The 16,582-nt window shown below is 54.9% G+C and overlaps 1 protein-coding gene across 10 annotated transcripts in view; it reads right to left on the bottom strand.

The window, feature by feature from the left end:
* Positions 1–16,582, bottom strand: part of RAPGEF1 (Rap guanine nucleotide exchange factor 1) — a 714,396-nt gene that overhangs the window by 541,994 nt on the left and 155,820 nt on the right. For 2 of the 10 annotated variants that reach the window (XM_086924772.1, XM_086924773.1), the window contains exon 1: positions 6,647–6,925. The exons of 4 other annotated variants lie outside the window; for them this stretch is intronic. In XM_086924772.1, coding sequence (XP_086780898.1) covers positions 6,647–6,719 — 73 coding nt within the window. In that variant the 5' untranslated portion in view covers positions 6,720–6,925. Of the gene's footprint in view, positions 1–6,646; positions 6,926–16,582 lie in introns of those variants that run through there. 4 more of the 10 variants (XM_086924776.1, XM_086924777.1, XM_086924778.1 and 1 more) reach the window with 3 other exon arrangements.

Raw genomic sequence — 16,582 nt, 5'->3', positions numbered from 1 at the left:
TTGGGCCCTGAGCCATAACCAGTCATACACATGAGTGAAGAACGGAGCTGCGCTGAAAGTCTGCCTTGGGCCCTGAGCCATAACCAGTCATACACGAGTTAAGAATGGAGCTGCGCTGAAAGTCTGCCTTGGGCCCTGAGCCATAACCAGTCATACACGAGTTAAGAATGGAGCTGCGCTGAAAGTCTGCCTTGGGCCCTGAGCCATAACCAGTCATACACGAGTTAAGAATGGAGCTGCGCTGAAAGTCAGCCTCGGGGACTGAGCCATAACCAGCCATACACGAGTGAAGAACGGAGCTGCGCTGAAAGTCTGCCTTGGGCCCTGAGCCATAACCAGTCATACACGAGTTAAGAATGGAGCTGCGCTGAAAGTCTGCCTTGGGCCCTTATCCATAACCAGTCATACACGAGTTAAGAATGGAGCTGCGCTGAAAGTCTGCCTTGGGCCCTTATCCATAACCAGCCATACACGAGTTAAGAATGGAGCTGCGCTGAAAGTCTGCCTTGGGCCCTGAGCCATAACCAGTCATACACGAGTTAAGAATGGAGCTGCGCTGAAAGTCTGCCTTGGGCCCTGAGCCATAACCAGTCATACACATGAGTGAAGAACGGAGCTGCGCTGAAAGTCTGCCTTGGGCCCTGAGCCATAACCAGTCATACACGAGTTAAGAATGGAGCTGCGCTGAAAGTCAGCCTCGGGCCCTGAGCCATAACCAGTCATACACAAGTGAAGAATGGAGCTTCCCTGAAAGTCTGCCTCGGGCCCTGAGCCCTAACCAGTCATACACGAGTTAAGAATGGAGCTGCACTGAAAGTCTGCCTCGGGCCCTGAGCCATAACCAGTCATACACATGAGTGAAGAACGGAGCTGCGCTGAAAGTCTGCCTTGGGCCCTGAGCCATAACCAGTCCTACACGAGTTAAGAATGGAGCTGCGCTGAAAGTCTGCCTTGGGCCCTGAGCCATAACCAGTCATACACATGAGTGAAGAACGGAGCTGCGCTGAAAGTCTGCCTTGGGCCCTGAGCCATAACCAGTCATACACGAGTTAAGAATGGAGCTGCGCTGAAAGTCAGCCTCGGGCCCTGAGCCATAACCTGCCATACACGAGTGAAGAACGGAGCTGCGCTGAAAGTCTGCCTTGGGCCCTGAGCCATAACCAGCCGTACACGAGTGAAGAACGGAGCTGCGCTGAAAGTCTGCCTTGGGCCCTGAGCCATAACCAGTCATACACGAGTTAAGAACGGAGCTGCGCTGAAAGTCAGCCTCGGGCCCTGAGCCATAACCAGTCATACACGAGTTAAGAATGGAGCTGCGCTGAAAGTCTGCCTCGGGCCCTGAGCCATAACCAGTCATACACGAGTTAAGAATGGAGCTGCACTGAAAGTCTGCCTTGGGCCCTGAGCCATAACCAGTCATACACGAGTTAAGAATGGAGCTGCGCTGAAAGTGTGCCTTGGGCCCTTAGCCATAACCAGTCATACACAAGTGAAGAATGGAGCTGCGCTGAAAGTCTGCCTTGGGCCCTTAGCCATAACCAGTCATACACAAGTGAAGAATGGAGCTGCGCTGAAAGTCTGCCTTGGGCCCTTAGCCATAACCAGTCATACACGAGTTAAGAATGGAGCTGCGCTGAAAGTCTGCCTTGGGCCCTTATCCATAACCAGCCATACACATGAGTGAAGAATGGAGCTGCGCTGAAAGTCTGCGTTGGGCCCTGAGCCATAACCAGCCATACACATGAGTGAAGAATGGAGCTGCGCTGAAAGTCTGCCTTGGGCCCTTAGCCATAACCAGCCATACACAAGTGAAGAATGGAGCTTCCCTGAAAGTCTGCCTTGGGCCCTGAGCCATAACCAGCCATACACGAGTGAAGAATGGAGCAGCGCTTCAAGTCAGCCTCGGTAAGAGTTCACATGGGCCCTTAGCCATAACCAGCCATACACAAGTAAAGAACGGAGCTGCGCTGAAAGTCTGCCTCGGGCCCTGAGCCATAACCAGTCATACACGAGTTAAGAATGGAGCTGCGCTGAAAGTCTGCCTTGGGCCCTGAGCCATAACCAGTCATACACAAGTGAAGAATGGAGCTTCCCTGAAAGTCTGCCTTGGGCCCTGAGCCATAACCAGTCATACACGAGTTAAGAATGGAGCTGCGCTGAAAGTCTGCCTTGGGCCCTGAGCCATAACCAGTCATACACGAGTTAAGAATGGAGCTTCCCTGAAAGTCTGCCTCGGGCCCTTAGCCATAACCAGTCATACACGAGTTAAGAATGGAGCTGCGCTGAAAGTCTGCCTTGGGCCCTGAGCCATAACCAGTCATACACGAGTTAAGAATGGAGCTGCGTTGAAAGTCTGCCTTGGGCCCTGAGCCATAACCAGTCATACACAAGTGAAGAATGGAGCTTCCCTGAAAGTCTGACTTGGGCCCAGAGACATAACCAGTCATACACAAGTAAAGAATGGAGCTTCCCTGAAAGTCAGCCTTGGGCCCTGAGCCATAACCAGTCATACACGAGTTAAGAATGGAGCTGCGCTGAAAGTCTGCCTAGGGCCCTGAGCCATAACCAGTCATACACAAGTGAAGAATGGAGCTTCCCTGAAAGTCTGCCTCGGGCCCTTAGCCATAACCAGCCATACACATGTGAAGAATGGAGCTTCCCTGAAAGTCTGCCTTGGGCCCTGAGCCATAACCAGTCATACACGAGTTAAGAATGGAGCTGCGCTGAAAGTCTGCCTTGGGCCCTGAGCCATAACCAGTCATACACGAGTTAAGAATGGAGCTGCCCGGAAAGTCTGCCTTGGGCCCTGAGCCATAACCAGTCATACACGAGTTAAGAATGGAGCTGCGCTGAAAGTCTGTTTTGGGCCCTGAGCCATAACCAGTCATACACAAGTGAAGAGTGGAGCTTCCCTGAAAGTCTGCCTTGGGCCCTGAGCCATAACCAGTCATACACAAGTGAAGAATGGAGCTTCCCTGAAAGTCAGCCTCGGGCCCTGAGCCATAACCAGCCATACACAAGTGAAGAATGGAGCTGCGCTGAAAGTCTGCCTCGGGCCCTTAGCCATAACCAGTCATACACAAGTGAAGAATGGAGCTTCCCTGAAAGTCTGCCTTGGGCCCTGAGCCATAACCAGTCATACACAAGTGAAGAATGGAGCTTCCCTGGAAGTCTGCCTTGGGCCCTGAGCCATAACCAGCCATACACAAGTGAAGAATGGAGCTGCGCTGAAAGTCTGCCTCGGGCCCCTATCCATAACCAGTCATACACGAGTTAAGAATGGAGCTGCGCTGAAAGTCTGCCTTGGGCCCTCAGCCATAACCAGCCATACACGAGTTAAGAATGGAGCTGCGCTGAAAGTCTGCCTTGGGCCCTGAGCCATAACCAGTCATACACAAGTGAAGAATGGAGCTTCCCTGAAAGTCAGCCTTGGGCCCTGAGCCATAACCAGTCATGCACAAGTGAAGAATGGAGCTGCGCTGAAAGTCTGCCTTGGGCCCTGAGCCATAACCAGTCATACACAAGTGAAGAATGGAGCTTCCCTGAAAGTCAGCCTCGGGCCCGGAGCCATAACCAGTCATACACAAGTGAAGAATGGAGCTGCGCTGAAAGTCCGCCTTGGGCCCTTAGCCATAACCAACCATACACAAGTGAAGAATGGAGCTGCGCTGAAAGTCAGCCTCGGGCCCTTAGCCATAACCAGCCATACACACGAGTGAAGAACGGAGCTGCGCTGAAAGTCCACCTTGGACCCCTAGACCTAGCCAGTCATAAAGACGAGGGAAGAACGGAGCTGCGCTGAAAGTCTGCCTTGGGTCCTTAGACATAACCAGCCATACACGAGTTAAGAATGGAGCTGCGCTGAAAGTCAGCCTCGGGCCCTTAGCCATAACCAGCCATACACGGGTTAAGAATGGAGCTGCGCTGAAAGTCTGCCTTGGGCCCTTAGCCATAACCAGCCATACACGAGTTAAGAATGGAGCTGCGCTGAAAGTCTGCCTTAGGCCCTGAGCCATAGCCAGTCATACACGAGTTAAGAATGGAGCTGCGCTGAAAGTCTGCCTTGGGCCCTGAGCCATAACCAGTCATACACGAGTTAAGAATGGAGCTGCGCTGAAAGTCTGCCTTGGGCCCTGAGCCATAACCAGTCATACACAAGTGAAGAATGGAGCTGCGCTGAAAGTCTGCCTTGGGCCCTGAGCCATAACCAGTCATACACATGAGTGAAGAACGGAGCTGCGCTGAAAGTCTGCCTTGGGCCCTGAGCCATAACCAGTCATACACGAGTTAAGAATGGAGCTGCGCTGAAAGTCTGCCTTGGGCCCTGAGCCATAACCAGTCATACACGAGTTAAGAATGGAGCTGCGCTGAAAGTCTGCCTTGGGCCCTGAGCCATAACCAGTCATACACATGAGTGAAGAACGGAGCTGCGCTGAAAGTCTGCCTTGGGCCCTGAGCCATAACCAGTCATACACGAGTTAAGAATGGAGCTGCGCTGAAAGTCAGCCTCGGGCCCTGAGCCATAACCAGCCATACACGAGTGAAGAACGGAGCTGCGCTGAAAGTCTGCCTTGGGCCCTGAGCCATAACCAGTCATACACGAGTTAAGAATGGAGCTGCGCTGAAAGTCTGCCTTGGGCCCTTATCCATAACCAGCCATACACGAGTTAAGAATGGAGCTGCGCTGAAAGTCTGCCTTGGGCCCTGAGCCATAACCAGTCATACACGAGTTAAGAATGGAGCTGCGCTGAAAGTCTGCCTTGGGCCCTGAGCCATAACCAGTCATACACATGAGTGAAGAACGGAGCTGCGCTGAAAGTCTGCCTTGGGCCCTGAGCCATAACCAGTCATACACGAGTTAAGAATGGAGCTGCGCTGAAAGTCAGCCTCGGGCCCTGAGCCATAACCAGTCATACACAAGTGAAGAATGGAGCTTCCCTGAAAGTCTGCCTCGGGCCCTGAGCCATAACCAGTCATACACGAGTTAAGAATGGAGCTGCACTGAAAGTCTGCCTCGGGCCCTGAGCCATAACCAGTCATACACATGAGTGAAGAACGGAGCTGCGCTGAAAGTCTGCCTTGGGCCCTGAGCCATAACCAGTCCTACACGAGTTAAGAATGTAGCTGCGCTGAAAGTCTGCCTTGGGCCCTGAGCCATAACCAGTCATACACATGAGTGAAGAACGGAGCTGCGCTGAAAGTCTGCCTTGGGCCCTGAGCCATAACCAGTCATACACGAGTTAAGAATGGAGCTGCGCTGAAAGTCAGCCTCGGGCCCTGAGCCATAACCTGCCATACACGAGTGAAGAACGGAGCTGCGCTGAAAGTCTGCCTTGGGCCCTGAGCCATAACCAGCCGTACACGAGTGAAGAACGGAGCTGCGCTGAAAGTCTGCCTTGGGCCCTGAGCCATAACCAGTCATACACGAGTTAAGAATGGAGCTGCGCTGAAAGTCAGCCTCGGGCCCTGAGCCATAACCAGTCATACACGAGTTAAGAATGGAGCTGCCCTGAAAGTCAGCCTCGGGCCCTGAGCCATAACCAGTCATACACGAGTTAAGAATGGAGCTGCGCTGAAAGTCTGCCTCGGGCCCTGAGCCATAACCAGTCATACACGAGTTAAGAATGGAGCTGCACTGAAAGTCTGCCTTGGGCCCTTAGACATAACCAGCCATACACGAGTTAAGAATGGAGCTGCGCTGAAAGTCAGCCTCGGGCCCTGAGCCATAACCAGTCATACACGAGTTAAGAATGGAGCTGCGCTGAAAGTCTGCCTTGGGCCCTTAGACATAACCAGTCATACACGAGTTAAGAATGGAGCTGCGCTGAAAGTCTGCCTTGGGCCCTGAGCCATAACCAGTCATACACGAGTTAAGAATGGAGCTGCGCTGAAAGTCTGCCTTGGGCCCTTAGACATAACCAGCTATACACGAGTTAAGAATGGAGCTGCGCTGAAAGTCTGCCTTGGGCCCTTAGCCATAACCAGCCATACACACGAGGGAAGAACGGAGCTGCGCTGCGATAAAGGTAGGTTTGGCTGCCCAGGCACACTGCTTGAAAAGGCTTCTGGAAGGAGGAGGGCAGTGGCGTAACAGGCCCCCGCAGCCCAGTACCCTGGCCATAGAGCTCCTGAGTGAGCCTAGCAGGGCCCCTCCGCGTACCTTGCAGGGGGACCCCTCACGTTTCGTTGCTCTACACGGGGTGCTCTTCCTTGAAGCTCCCTCGGTCTCTGGTTACCTCAAGCCGACACCATTCTAATTTAAGATGTCAGGAGGACAGCGGCATGGCCAGGAGAAAGAATGTCACTTCTTAACATGGGGCAAAGATGTAAGACTATAAGTGAACAGGAGGGCGCACGGCAAAGAGATGTCTCGCATCAGAGACTTCGGGGCTCCCTCCGAGACCCCCAGAACAGGTTCAACAATGGCCGAGACCAATAATAACTCGAGCAGCTGCGCGCACGGACGCTCCTGGGCCTGGATCTAAAAGTGGCCCCGGGGGCTGGGTGCGAGCCCAGGCTGCGCGCGCGCACGGACGCTCCTCGAACACGCCCCGGGGCCTGGATCTAAAAGTGGCCCCGGGGGCTGAGTGCGAGCCCAGGCTCTGCGCACCCCCTCCAGAGCTCAGAGCCCCTCGGACTGAATTACCTCTTGTACTGGGCCTCAGGGCGCAGGGCTCGAAGCACGTCAAAGTCGGTGGGTTTCCGGTCGCATTCCCCATTGGGATCCAAGCAGTCGTCGACCCCCGCTGGATAGCGCCACGAGTCCCTAGCTGGTCGGAGCCCTGCGCCCATCGAGCACGGCAGGGGTGGGGAGAGTACAGCGGAGACAGGCCGATCACTCAGCAGCGCCTCCCCAGAGAGGGCGCGGCAGGTCTGGGTTCTCTGAGGGACTCCGGGAGGCTCCGAGGGTCTCCGGGGGGCCCTGACAGTCTCCGGGGGGCTCGGAGGTCTGCAGGCAGCGAGCAGAGCAGCCCCTCTCCTGTCAGATGCGACACTTCAGGCTTCTCGGTGTGACTCACCCCTGCGAGTCCCAGAATAGGCGGCCCCCGTGCACCCTACAGGTTTCTTCCGTCAATAACCACCGAAGCCTCTCGAGTAACCACCGTGAGTCACAGGTCTCCAGTCACGGCGCTCCACCGAGCCTGGGTGTGATCTTGTCATGTCCCCATTCACTTCCGATCTTTGGGTGATGTGGTGAGAGGGGGCACATGCGGTCTGGTGCCAGGGTACTCACTTCAGTGCAGGGCAGCAGGCCCACAGCAGGGTCACAGCAGGGTCACAGCAGTGCAGGTCAGCAGGCCCACGCAAGGGTCGCAGCAGTGCAGGTCAGCAGGCCCACACAAGGGTCGCAGCAGTGCAGGTCAGCAGGCCCACGCAAGGGTCGCAGCAGTGCAGGTCAGCAGGCCCACACAAGGGTCGCAGCAGTGCAGGTCAGCAGGCCCACGCAAGGGTCGCAGCAGTGCAGGTCAGCAGGCCCACACAAGGGTCGCAGCAGTGCAGGTCAGCAGGCCCACGCAAGGGTCGCAGCAGTGCAGGTCAGCAGGCCCACACAAGGGTCGCAGCAGTGCAGGTCAGCAGGCCCACACAAGGGTCGCAGCAGTGCAGGTCAGCAGGCCCACACAAGGGTCACAGCAGTGCAGGTCAGCAGGCCCACACAAGGGTCGCAGCAGTGCAGGTCAGCAGGCCCACACAAGGGTTACAGCAGTGCAGGTCAGCAGGCCCACAACAGGGTCACGGTAGGTCAGCAGGTCCACACAAGGGTTACGGCAGTGCAGGTCAGCAGGCCCACACAAGGGTCGCAGCAGTGCAGGTCAGCAGGCCCACAGCAGTGCAGGTCAGCAGGCCCACAGCAGGGTCACGGCAGTGCAGGTCAGCAGGCCCACAGCAGGGTCACGGCAGGTCAGCAGGTCCACACAAGGGTTACAGCAGTGCAAGGCACCAGGCCCATACAACGGTCTCGACAGTGCAATGCAGCAGGCCCACACAAGGGTCGCGGCAGTGCAGGGCAGCAGGCCCACACAAAGGTCATGGCAGTACAGGTCAGCAGGCCCGCACAAGGGTCAAAAAAGGGGGTGGTGATGAACGGAGCATCTGAATCAATCAAACACTCACACCCAGTCAAAAGATCTGGGTTTAATCCATCACCGTTCTTTAGCCCACTCTGCCACCCCAGTTCAGACATGGCTATATGCAAATCAGTCTGACCCTGTGCCTCATGGGAACAGTCCAGCCCGAACTGCCAAGCCATGTCTTTCCTGGACCGGAAACAAGATTCAGAGGACCGGTTTCTGGCATTCCAGCCGTCTTCAGCCCGGCTTGCTTGAATCCAGTGGCAAAGTGAGCAAGGGACTCACGTCTGAGCATACCCTGCCACACTTATGGCAACCAAAAGCGGTACAAGAGGGGGTGGTGACGGACAGAGCATCTGAATCAATTAAACACTCACACCCAGTCAAAAGATCTGTTTGACCTAGGGTGGTGTGGAGTGCAAACAAACGATGGATTTAGGCACAGATCTTTGTACTGGGGTGAATGTAAGACATTGTTCTGCATTCTGTCCATCAACTGTGTTTTTTGCGATTTTCACCCAGAGTGGGCTGGGTATGCTCAGACGTGAGTCCCAGGCTCTCCACATCACTGGAGTCAAGCTATCCAGGCTGAAGAAGGCTGATAGCCAGAAACCTGTCCTTGGATGTTTGATTCCGGTCTAGGAAATACATGGCTTGGTAGTTCGGGCTGGACTGTTCCCATGAGGCACAGGGTCAAGGCTGATTTGCATATAGCCATTGTCTGACCTAGGGTGGTGTGGAGTGCAAAAAAACTATGGATTTAGGCCCAGATCTTTGTACTGGGGTGGATGTAAGACATTGTTCTGCATTCTGTCCATCAACTGTGTTTTTTGCAATTTTCACCCCGAGTGGGCTGGGTATACTCAGACGTGAGTCCCAGGCTCTCCACATCACTGGAGTCAAGCTATCCACGCTGAAGAAGGCTGGTAGCCAGAAACCGGTCCTTGGATGCTTGATTCCGGTATAGGAAAGACATGGCTTGGTAGTTCGGGCTGGACTGTTCCCATGAGGCACAGGGTCAAGGCTGATTTGCGTATAGTCATTGTCTGGCCTAGGGTGGTGTGGAGTGCAAAAAAACGATGGATTTAGGCCCAGATCTTTGTACTGGGGTGAATGTAAGACATTGTTCTGCATTCTGTCCATCAATTGTGTTTTTTGCAACACACAAGGGTCACGGCAGGGCAGCAGGCCCACACAAGGGTCACAGCAGTGCAGGTCAGCAGGCCCACAGAAGGGTCGCGGCAGTGCAGGTCAGCAGGCCCACACAAGGGTCAGGGCAGCAGGCACACACAAGGGTAGCAGCAGTGCAGGTCAGCATGCCCACACAAGGGTCGCAGCAGTGCAGGTCAGCAGGCCCACACATGGGTCGCAGCTGTGCAGGTCAGCAGGCCCACACAAGGGATGTGGCAGTGCAGGTCAGCAGACCCACAGCAGGGTCACAGCAGTGCAGGTCAGAAGACCCACAGCAGGGTCGCGGCCACGGCGGTGCAGGGCAGCAGGCCCACACAAGAATCGCAGCATTGGCGGGCAGCAGGCTCACACAAGGGTTGCGGCAGTGCAGGTCAGCAAGCCCACACAAGAGTCACGGAAGTGCAGGTCAGCAGGCCCACACAAGGGTCGCGGCAGTGCAGGTCAGCAGGCCCACACAAGGGTCGCGGCAGTGCAGGCCCACACATGGGTCGTGTAGTGCAGGTCAGCAGGCCACCACACCCACACAAGTGTCGTGGCAGTGCAGGCCAGCAGACCAACACAAGGGTTGCGGCAGTGCAGGTCAGCAGGCCCACACAACGGTCGCAGCAGTGCAGGGCAGCAGGCCCACACAAGGATAGCAGCAGTGCTGGGCCGCAGGCCCTCACAAGGGTCACGGTAGTGCCGGTCAGCAGCCCCACACAAGGGTCGTGGTAGTGCAGGGCAGCGAGCTCACACAAGGGTCGCGGCAGTGCAGGTCAGCAGACCACACAAGGGTCACGGCAGTGCAGGTCAGCAGACCACACAAGGGTCGCAGCAGTGAAGGTCAGCAGGCCCACACAAGGGTCGCAGCAGTGCAGGTCAGCAGGCAGTGCAGGCCCACACATGGGTCGCTGCAGTGCAGGTCAGCAGGCCACCACACCCACACAAGTGTCGTGGCAGTGCAGGCCAGCAGACCAACACAAGGGTTGCGGCAGTGCAGGTCAGCAGGCCCACACAACGGTCGCAGCAGTGCAGGGCAGCAGGCCCACACAAGGATAGCAGCAGTGCTGGGCTGCAGGCCCTCACAAGGGTCACGGTAGTGCCGGTCAGCAGGCCCACACAAGGGTCGTGGCAGTGCAGGGCAGCGAGCTCACACAAGGGTCGCGGCAGTGCAGGGCAGCGAGCTCACACAAGGGTCGCTGCAGTGCAGGTCAGCAGACCACACAAGGGTCGCGGCAGTGCAGGTCAGCAGACCACACAAGGGTCGCAGCAGTGAAGGTCAGCAGGCCCACACAAGGGTCGCAGCAGTGCAGGTCAGCAGGCCCACACAAGGGTCGCAGCAGTGCAGGTCAGCAGGCCCACACAAGGGATGCAGCAGTGCAGGGCAGCAGGCCCACGCAAGGGTTGCCGCAGGCCCACGCAAGGGTTGCAGCAGGCCCACGCAAGGGTTGCAGCAGGCCCACGCAAGGGTTGCAGCAGGCCCACGCAAGGGTTGCAGCAGGCCCACGCAAGGGTTGCAGCAGGCCCACGCAAAGGTTGCAGCAGGCCCACGCAAAGGTTGCAGCAGGCCCACGCAAGGGTTGCAGCAGGCCCACGCAAGGGTTGCAGCAGGCCCACGCAAGGGTTGCAGCAGGCCCACGCAAGGGTTGCAGCAGGCCCACGCAAGGGTTGCAGCAGGCCCACGCAAGGGTTGCAGCAGGCCCACACAAGGGTTGCTGCAGGCCCACACAAGGGTCGTGGCAGGGCTGCAGGCCCACACAAGGGTCGTGGCAGGGCAGCAGGCCCACACAAGGGTCGCGGCAGTGCAGGTCAGCAGACCCACACAAGGGTCGCAGCAGTGCAGGGCAGCAGGCCCACACAAGGATCGCGGCAGTGTCAGGCAGCAGGCTCGACAATGGATCGCGGCAGTGCAAGGCAGCAGGCCTACACAAGGGTAGCAGCAGTGCAGGTCAGCAGGCCCACACAAGGGTCACAGCAGTGCAGGTCAGCAGGCCCACACAAGGGTCGCAGCAGTGCAGGTCAGCAGGCCCACACAAGGGATGCAGCAGTGCAGGGCAGCAGGCCCACGCAAGGGTTGCCGCAGGCCCACGCAAGGGTTGCAGCAGGCCCACGCAAGGGTTGCAGCAGGCCCACGCAAGGGTTGCAGCAGGCCCACGCAAGGGTTGCAGCAGGCCCACGCAAGGGTTGCAGCAGGCCCACGCAAGGGTTGCAGCAGGCCCACGCAAGGGTTGCAGCAGGCCCACGCAAGGGTTGCAGCAGGCCCACGCAAGGGTTGCAGCAGGCCCACGCAAGGGTTGCAGCAGGCCCACGCAAGGGTTGCAGCAGGCCCACTCAAGGGTTGCAGCAGGCCCACACAAGGGTTGCAGCAGGCCCACACAAGGGTTGCAGCAGGCCCACACAAGGGTTGCTGCAGGCCCACACAAGGGTCGTGCAGGGCTGCAGGCCCACACAAGGGTCGTGGCAGGGCAGCAGGCCCACACAAGGGTCGCGGCAGTGCAGGTCAGCAGACCCACACAAGGGTCGCAGCAGTGCAGGGCAGCAGGCCCACACAAGGATCGCGGCAGTGTCGGGCAGCAGGCTCGACAATGGATCGCGGCAGTGCCAGGCAGCAGGCCTACACAAGGGTAGCAGCAGTGCAGGTCAGCAAGCCCACACAAGGGTCACAGCAGTGCAGGTCAGCAGGCCCACACAAGGGTCACAGCAGTGCAGGTCAGCAGACCCATCCAAGGGTCGCAGCAGTGCAGGTCAGCAGGCCCACACAAGGGTCACAGCAGTGCAGGTCAGCAGGCCCACACAAGGGTCGCGGCAGTGCAGGTCAGCAGGCCCACACAAGGGTCACGGCAATGCAGGTCAGCAGGCCCACACAAGGATCGCGGCAATGCAGGTCAGCAGCCCCACACAAAGGTCACAGCAATTCCAGGCAGCAGGCCTACACAAGAGTGGCGGTAGCGTCGGGGAGCAGGCCCACACAAGAGTCGCGGCAGTGCCAGGCAGCAAGCCCACACAAGGGTCGCGGTAGTGCAGGGCAGCAGGCCCACACAAGGGTCGCGGTAGTGCAGGGCAGCAGGCCCACACAAGGCTTGCGGCAGGGCAGCAGGCCCACACAAGGGTCGCGGCAGGGCAGCAGGCCCACATAAGGGTCGCGGCAGGGCAGCAGGACCACACAAGGGTCGCGGCAGGGCAGCAGGCCAGCACAAGGGTCGCGGCAGGGCAGCAGGCCCACACAAGAGTCGGGTGCGGCAAGGCAGCAGGCCCACACAAGGGCCGGGGCGCAGCAAGGCAACAGGCCCACAGAAAGGTTGCGGCAGTACAGGGAAGCAGGCCCACAGAAGTGTTCCTGCTGCCCTGTACTGCCGCAACCCTTTTGTGGGCCTGCTGCCCTTTACTGCCGCCCCACAGAAGGGCCGCGGCAGAACAGGGCAGCAGGCCCACAGAAAGGTTGAGGCAGTACAGGACAGCAGGCCCACAGAAGGGTTGCGGCAGAACAGGACAGCAGACCCACAGAAGGGCCGCGTCAGTACAGGGCAGCAGGCCCACAGAAGGGTCTCGGCAGAGCAGCGCAGCAGGCACATAATAGAGTCACTGCAGTACAGGGCAGAAGGCACATAGAAGGGGCAAAGAGACCTCAAGTTAAGGCAAACTTCGATAGCTGCCTGAGCCGCCGCTTCGCTCTTCAGCATCAGTGGCATTGAAGTTTCGGCGCAAGCAGGCATATGCACACTGGGAGTGCTGGTGGATGGGAATGAGTGCACACATTCCTGAGGTAGGACGATCCCTCACGTGCAGAGGAACTCCCACAGCCCTGTGGACCACTACCCGCAGTTTTACATTTAGGAACCGGAAGACACGCAATTCTCTATAGCACTGATTCACGTTACCAAGACAGATCTAACAGACTTGAGGGAGAGGGAGACCAGCACTGCCAGCAATCCTGGAAAACCCGAACTGTATCCAGGAACGCAGGTCTAAACTGAAGAAATATAACTTCCTACACCGATGACACCTGAAATCCCAATAGGCTACTCAACACCATGGAAGCAGCAGGGCCAAAAATTCTTGCGTCAAGTGACCAGACTGTTTAATCTTTGCGTTTCATGATCCCTTAAAGCTAACAGCAAATCTTTTTCTTACTGTTGGTACCAACTAATTGACGATGGAACAGTTCCTCTCTTCCTCTTTGAGAAGTGAACCCTGCTTTTCTTAAACTTATGGACTATGTAAACATTTACTGACAATTGCTCTGTTTGTTAATATAACACAAGAAAGTTTTATATGTTTTATCACAATGGTTTTAGAATATGAATTCTGCTGCTGCTGCTCTACAAAAGTTAGCATAACTCATGAAAGCCCTAAATGTTTTATTTTAATGGTTTTAGAATATGAATTTTGCTACTACTTTTTTTTACATGGAAATTGTAAAGGTTTTAATTAACCAAACAATAAAATATATTACCTATTACTCAACACCACGCCGGGTGTCAAACAAACACAACAGGCCGATTACACGTGTTGACCAAGTCCTGCACTACAAAATGAGGAGACTGAACTGCTGTCCAAAGCAGGACAATCACTGGAATCCCTTTAGATACCGAATCCTGCACGCTAGCGTTAATGCAAAGATTCATGAAACGAAAAGCAGAAGGCAGATGTGCATACGGTGAACAACTGGCATAGGTGCAAATTCAGGACAGTGAGTGTAAAAATTCAGGACAAAGGGACAACATTCAGGAAAAAAATTCAGGACAAAAAGGTCAAAATTCAGGACAAAAGGTACGTTTTACAGACACGTCAGACGAGGTCGCTCAATAATATATAAGTAAGTAAATAGACAACCACCTAAGTACAAGTCAAAATAAGTTTATATTAGGTTGAAACAATTGTGCACTTCACAGTTTTTCAGTATGACCGCAGCTTGCTACCTTGAACGATTCTAAATTCGCCTCTCACTTCAGTTGGTACATTAGTCATCAGACAATGGCCGCTTTTATTGTTGATTGAAAACTACTGTATATACAAGAAACTTTGTAGTGCCAGCCCCCAGTAACAAACCCTCCCCATTTCCAGCCTCCCAGGGAAACACCCGATGCCCGATCCAGCCAGTCCAGCCTTGCTACCACCCTCCAATGGTGCTCCTCATCTTCACATAGACCGTCTCTCATGTGTATTTAATTTCTTTTATAGGTTACTCATCCCAAGTATGTAGGGCAGGGTGTCGGAGTACGCTACATCACACACACATTATATAGACAATGACTCATTAACGTGAAAGGCAATGTATAGGAAATGTTACTTAAGATACTTAAGATAATGGGTGCTCCAAGGTGTAATCATTCTTTTATCTATCATTAAGTCTTTCACCATTCATTCTGTCCTTCCATCTATGTGCCCATCTATATCCAAACATATTCAACCATTTGCAAACCTATCCACCATGTATCCTTTCATCCATCATTTCACTCATCCATCCATTATTTATTTACCCACCCTATCACCCCAGCCATCCATACAGTCATCCATCCACTCTTCCACCCTTCCATCTATTCACTCATCCATCCATTTACCTTTTCACCCATCCAGCCATCCTTTCACTTACTCATCCATTCACCCAGTCACTTATTCTTTCAACCATTCACCCTTTGTCCTTCATTCTCCCTCTCTCCATACACCTTTCACTTATCGATCCATCCACCCATCTACTCATCCATTCACTCTATTACTCATCTATCCTTTCACTCCTCCATCCATCCTTTCGCTCACCCACCCATCTGTTCTCTCATCCATCCACCCTTTCATTCTTCACCCATCTATCCATCCTTTTGTCTATCTACCCCCCTTTCACTCACTCATCAATCCTTACATCCACCCTTTCACTCATCCATCCACCCTTTCACTTAATTCATCAATCCATCCATCCTTTCATTCATCCATCCATCCATCCATCCATCCATCCATCCATCCAACCATTTACTCAACCATCATCTACCTTTTCACTCATCCATCCATCCTTCCTTTCACATACCCATCCACCCTTTTACCCAACAATCTACCCTTCCACCCATACATCTATCTATTTACCTTTTCTCTCATCCATACTTCCACTCATTCAATCATCCATCCATCCTTTAATTATCTATCCATTCACCCTTTCAATTAATCCATTCATTCATCCATCCTTTTTATAATCCAACCAGCCATTTACACATTCCTTCACTTATTTACTCACCCACCTTTTCATATTATGAACTGAGCCTTTGCCTGCAGAGTTGAAGACAGAAGAGGCCCATCAAGAACTTCACCTTGCTGTAGTTCCTAAAGCAAGGGGTGGGGTGGGGGAGAGTTCACTATGCCCCTGCACATAGGCAGTCTGAAAACGTAGACGTCATGAGTCATTAAGTTGGATGTACCTTTTAAAGCTCTTGGAGGCAGTCAACTTGGGGCCCCAATTCTGGGCCTACGTGCAATTGCTTTATACGGAGCTCACTGAGTCTGTCCGAGTGGCTGGCCATTGCTCAGCCCCCTTCCCCATTCGGAGGGGTACAGGGCAGGGTTGTCCCCTTTCCCCATTGCTGTTCGCACTGGCTATTGACCCCCTGGCGGTGTGGGTCTGCCTGGATTCTGGCTAACAGGGTTTGAACTGGTCTCCGGAGTGCTCAGACAGGATAGGGCTGTACGATGATGATGCCTTGTTTTTCATGTCGGATCCATGGGTCTCCGGGCCCCGAGTACTACAGATTCGGAGGGTTTTCGGGGAGACATCTGGCCTCTGCGCTAACCCCTGCAAATCCATTTTGTTTCCAATTTGCGGGGACCAGCGGTCCCAAGCGGGGCCTCACAGCTGGTGGTTGCGGAGTCCGGCTTCCGGTACCTTGAGGTAGTTATTACACAGTTCCCACTCGAAGCTTGGTCGCAGACTATCGCGCCGTTATTGCCTACAGTTCGAGACAACGGTAAGGTCCAAAGTCCCTCTCTCGTTATATGGTAGATTGGCCATTTTCAAAATGGTGTCTTTGCCTCGCCTGCTATATAGGCTGCAACATTATCCCTTTTCAATCTCCACATCCTGGTTTTGTCAAATTAATGCTTTACTCAATAGGTTTCTCTGGGGAGGTGGAGCTGACCAGGTGGTGCTTGTGACCTGGATCCAATCTATCTACTGCGGGGGGATAGCGGCGGCAGATGTACAGGCGTATTAACAGGCTTTGCATCTCCCGGGGATATATGACAGTTGGAACTGCTCGCAATCTGACCCAGCTTATGCTGTGGAGCGCCTCTTCATGGCCGAAACCCCGTTACTCCACTTTTTGAAAAGCTCCTCGCCTTTGACGGAACTCCCCACGGCATGT

The sequence above is a fragment of the Lissotriton vulgaris genome, chromosome 5, assembly GCF_964263255.1.
Source record: "Lissotriton vulgaris chromosome 5, aLisVul1.2, whole genome shotgun sequence".
Taxonomy (NCBI): Eukaryota; Metazoa; Chordata; class Amphibia; order Caudata; family Salamandridae; genus Lissotriton; species Lissotriton vulgaris.
Note: the sequence above shows the minus strand (reverse complement) of the source record. Positions and strands in the feature narration are given on the sequence as shown.